Here is a 5,385-nt window from a genome sequence, read left to right on the forward strand (position 1 = left end):
CCTGTCTCCTGATGGTAGCAGGGTGAACAGGGCTGTCTAGATGTCCTGTCTCCTGATGGTAGCAGGGTGAACAGGGCTGTCTAGATGTCCTGTCTCCTGATGGTAGCAGGGTGAACAGGGCTGTCTAGATGTCCTGTTTCCTGATGGTAGCAGGGTGACCAGGGCTGTCTAGATGTCCTGTCTCCTGATGGTAGCAGGGTGAACAGGGCTGTCTAGATGTCCTGTCTCCTGATGGTAGCAGGGTGAACAGGGCTGTCTAGATGTCCTGTCTCCTGATGGTAGCAGGGTGACCAGGGCTGTCTAGATGTCCTGTCTCCTGATGGTAGCAGGGTGACCAGGGCTGTCTAGATGTCCTGTCTCCTGATGGAAGCAGGGTGACCAGGGCTGTCTAGATGTCCTGTCTCCTGATGGTAGCAGGGTAACCAGGGCTGTCTAGATGTCCTGTCTCCTGATGGTAGCAGGGTGACCAGGGCTGTCTAGATGTCCTGTCTCCTGATGGTAGCAGGGTGACCAGGGCTGTCTAGATGTCCTGTCTCCTGGTGGTAGCAGGGTGACCAGGGCTGTCTAGATGTCCTGTCTCCTGATGGTAGCAGGGTGACCAGGGCTGTGGAGGTCATGACATGTTGTAAGCCAGTTATTGTCTCCTCAGAAGACGGTTTAATACTGTGTGAAGAAGATGAATAAAAACGGAAAGGATATGTGTTTTATTCCACAGCGAGTGTCCGCATATGAAGTGGCTATGTGGAATGTTTAAAATGATTATTTGAAACGGGTCCTATGTGCTAGATTTAGAGTTATTTAACATCTTTAGATGATACAAACCTTAGAATATCTTAGAAATCAAAACATATATGAGAGGCACGCTGCGAGTACAGGATATTAAAGATTTGAGAAAGTGGAGAAAAAACAACTACTGTGTTATTCCTTGCCTCAGGCTGCACACCCTGTTCTCTCATCAAGCGATCATAGTTTCACCCCTCAGACTATTCTCAATGTCATCTGGTCTTTACCTAATATGTAAACATTAATTTAGAATGTCCCATTATGAAATGGGCAGGAACAGGAGCAGGGGAAAACAGACATCTGTATGTACTGGAATAGAGAGTGGAGGCCACTTTTCCACTGGTTTGGTTTCACCTCATGCAGGGTAGACTACTCTGGTTACTGGGGTAGACTGGTTACTGGGGTAGACTACTCTGGTTACTGGGGTAGACTACTCTGGGTACTGGGGTAGACAAGTCTACTGCTGGCTGATATCTCTAACTAATCTGTCTACTGCTGTCTGATATCTCTAACTAATCTGTCTACTGCTGTCTGATATATCTAACTGTCCTGTCTGATATCTCTAACTTTTCTGTCTGATATCTCTAACTGGCCTGTCTGATATCTCTAACTGTCCTGTCTGATATCTCTAACTGTCCTGTCTGATATCTCTATCTGTTCTGTCTGATATCTCTAACTAATCTGTCTACTATCTGATCTCTCCAAATGTACTGTACTGTCTGATATCTCTATCGGTTCTGTCTACTGTCTGATATCTCTAACTGTCCTGTCTGATATCTCTAACTGTCCTGTCTGATATCTCTAACTGTCCTGTCTGATATCTTTAACTGTCCTGTCTGATATCTCTAACTGTCCTGTCTGATATCTCTAACTGTCCTGTCTGATATCTTTAACTGTCCTGTCTGATATCTTTAACTGTCCTGTCTGATATCTTTAACTGTCCTGTCTGATATCTCTATTTATTCTGTCTGATATCTCTATCTGTTCTGTCTACTGCTGTCTGATATCTCTAACTGTCCTGTCTGATATCTCTAACTATTCTGTCTGATATCTCTATCTGTTCTGTCTACTACTGTCTGATATCTCTAACAGTTCTGTCTGATATCTCTAACTATTCTGTCTGATATCTCTATCTGTTCTATCTACTGCTGTCTGACCGCTAGGAAGTGGAGGTTGGTAACATCTACACACTATTCTCTCTATTTACTGTGTGTGTGTGTGTGTGTGTGTGTGTGTGTGTGTATGTGTGTGTGTGTGTGTTTGTGTTGTAATGTTTTAATCATCCTGATGGTTGTGTGTTTCAGGAGCCAGGTACATGGAATCCTGGGAAAGCGTTTGATCAAGGTGGGACTTCATCAGAATAAAGAAGAAGGCTACAATTTAAACACACACACACACACACACGCACACACACACACACACACACACACACACACACGCACACGCACACGCACACACACACACACACACACACACACAGTGTGGTGGAGGATAGAGAGAGGTTATTTATTGAAGAGGATTACAGTAAGACATTACATGGGGCGGCAGGTAGCCTAGTGGTTAGAGTGTAGAGGAGGCAGGTAGCCTAGTGGTTAGAGTGTAGTGGAGGCAGGTAGACTAGTGGTTAGAGTGTAGAGGAGGCAGGTAGCCTAGTGGTTAGAGTGTAGAGGAGGCAGGTAGCCTAGTGGTTAGAGTGTAGAGGAGGCAGGTAGCCTAGTGGTTAGAGTGTAGAGGAGGCAGGTAGTCTAGTGGTTAGAGTGTAGAGGTGGCAGGTAGCCTAGTGGTTAGAGTGTAGAGGAGGCAGGTAGCCTAGTGGTTAGAGTGTAGAGGAGGCAGGTAGCCTAGTGGTTAGAGTGTAGAGGAGGCAGGTAGTCTAGTGGTTAGAGTGTAGAGGTGGCAGGTAGCCTAGTGGTTAGAGTGTAGAGGAGGCAGGTAGCCTAGTGGTTAGAGTGTAGAGGAGGCAGGTAGTCTAGTGGTTAGAGTGTAGAGGAGGTAGGTAACCTAGTGGTTAGAGTGTAGAGGAGGCAGGTAGTCTAGTGGTTAGAGTGTAGAGGTACCAGGTAGCCTAGTGGTTAGAGTGTAGAGGAGGTAGGTAGTCTAGTGGTTAGAGTGTAGAGATACCAGGTAGCCTAGTGGTTAGAGTGTAGAGGAGGCAGGTAGCCTAGTGGTTAGAGTGTAGAGGTGGCAGGTAGACTAGTGGTTAGAGTGTAGAGGAGGCAGGTAGCCTAGTGGTTAGAGTGTAGAGGAGGCAGGTAGCCTAGTGGTTAGAGTGTAGAGGAGGCAGGTAGCCTAGTGGTTAGAGTGTAGAGGAGGCAGGTAGCCTAGTGGTTAGAGTGTAGAGGAGGCAGGTAGCCTAGTGGTTAGAGTGTAGAGGAGGCAGGTAGCCTAGTGGTTAGAGTGTAGAGGAGGCAGGTAGCCTAGTGGTTAGAGTGTAGAGGCGGCAGGTAGCCTAGTGGTTAGAGTGTAGAGGAGGCAGGTAGCCTAGTGGTTAGAGTGTAGAGGAGGCAGGTAGCCTAGTGGTTAGAGTGTAGAGGTGGCAGGTAACCACTATAGTAAGCCATTACACCAGAGGTCACTGCTCTGAACAGCTGAACCAGGATCAGTTTATAACTGGGGTCAGGTTAAAGTTGAAAACATTGATCCTATGGACAACAACACCTATAGTAGACATACACATCCTTTTTGAATTTTTTAAAACATAATACCATTTTTCCATTACATTTTTCTCTGCTGTGTTCATAAGTCTTTGCTAGGTAGGTAAAACCCCGCCTTATCTCAGCTCATTGGTCACCATAACAACCCCCACCTGTAGCACGCGCTCCAGCAGGTATATCTCACTGGTCACCATAGCAACACCCACCTGTAGCACTCGCTCCAGCAGGTATATCTCACTGGTCACCATAGCAGCACCCACCTGTAGCACGCGCTCCAGCAGGTATATCTCACTGGTCACCCCCAAAAACCAGTTCTTCCTTCGGCCGCCTTTCCTTCCAGTTCTCTGCTGCCGATGACTGGAACGAACTGCAAAAATCACTGAAGCTGGAGACTCATATCTCCCTCACTAGCTTTAAGCACCAGCTGTCAGAGCAGCTCACAGATCACTGCACCTGTACATAGCCCATCTGTAAACAGCCCATCCAACTTCCTCATCCCCATATTGTTATTCATCTTGCTCTTTTGCATGAAACGTCTTTAGCAAGTTAATTCTCCTGCGCCTGACCACCAACACACACTGCATTACTCCCATACTGTATTTATCTCGATCCTTTGCACCCCAGTATCTCTACCTGCACATTCATCTTCTGCACATCCTACCATTCCAGTGTTTAATTATTAAATTGTAATTATTCTGCCTCTACGGCCCATTTATTGCCTTACCTCCCTTATCCTACTTCATTTGCACACACTGTATACACTGTATACACACCTTTCTACTGTGTTATTGACTGTTTATTCCATGTGTAACTCTGTGTTGTTGTTTACTCCATGTGTAACTCTGTGTTGTTGTTTACTCCATGTGTAACTCTGTGTTGTTGTTTGTGTCAAACTGCTTTGCTTTATCTTGTCTGGGTCGATGTTGTAAATGAGAACCTGTTCTCAACTGGCTGACTGGTCAAATAAAGGTGAAATACTAAATAAATACGTGTGTGTGTGTGTGTGTGTGTGTGTGTGTGTGTGTGTGTGTGTGTGTGTGTGTGTGTAGGTCTGAACCCAGATAACCCCTGTCTGAAGGTCAAGTGTAGCGGTCACAAAGTGTGTGTTGCAGACGACGACCAGACTGCTGCTTGTGTTAGCCAGCGGAGGGTCAGGTAGTTACCACACACACACACACACACACACACACACACACACACACACACACACACACACACACACACACACACACACACACACACACACACACACACAGTCACTCACTCACTCACTCACTCACTCACTCACTGTGTTCTAGTGGTTCTGTTACTACTGGACTCTGGTTCAGCTGTGACTGGACATCAGGTAGTTACCACACACACACACACACACACACACACACACACACACACACACACACACACACACACACACACACACACACACACACACACACACACACACACACACACACACACACACACACACACAGTCACTCACTCACTCACTCACTCACTCACTCACTGTGTTCTAGTGGTTCTGTTACTACTGGACTCTGGTTCAGCTGTGACTGGACACCAGGTACTGACACATAATTGGATGTTATGTGTGTTTATAGTGTGAAGGAACCGGGCCTGTCTCTGAGTCCAGGGTCCAAATGCAGACGCTGTCCAGTGGTCCGTCCCTCTCCTGTGTGTGGTACTGACGGACACAGCTACTCAACCAAGGTGGTACACACATTCACACACAATACACAGACATAAAGACACAACTATCTACTATAGATACATAATACTGTCCTCCTTCACCCTGTTAACACTACTATCTACTATAGATAACACTACTATCTACTATAGATACATAATACTGTCCTCATTCACCCTGTTAACACTACTATCTTCTATAGATAACACTACTATCTACTATAGATAACACTACTATCTACTATAGATACATAATACTGTCCTC

General features: G+C 46.0%; 1 protein-coding gene across 1 annotated transcript in view; it reads left to right on the forward strand.

Annotated features, from left to right (window-relative positions):
- Positions 1-2,087: 2,087 nt before the first annotated feature.
- LOC110516484 (testican-3-like) overlaps positions 2,088-5,385 on the forward strand; it is a gene marked incomplete at its 5' end in the record, with an annotated part of 23,246 nt that continues 19,948 nt past the window's right edge. Inside the window, 3 exons of the mRNA XM_036972027.1 lie at positions 2,088-2,127; positions 4,487-4,592; positions 5,036-5,144. Of these exons, the coding sequence (XP_036827922.1) occupies positions 2,088-2,127; positions 4,487-4,592; positions 5,036-5,144 (255 nt within the window). The remainder of the gene's footprint in view (positions 2,128-4,486; positions 4,593-5,035; positions 5,145-5,385) is intronic.

Source organism: Oncorhynchus mykiss, unplaced genomic scaffold, assembly GCF_013265735.2.
Source record: "Oncorhynchus mykiss isolate Arlee unplaced genomic scaffold, USDA_OmykA_1.1 un_scaffold_87, whole genome shotgun sequence".
In the NCBI taxonomy this organism is placed as follows: Eukaryota; Metazoa; Chordata; class Actinopteri; order Salmoniformes; family Salmonidae; genus Oncorhynchus; species Oncorhynchus mykiss.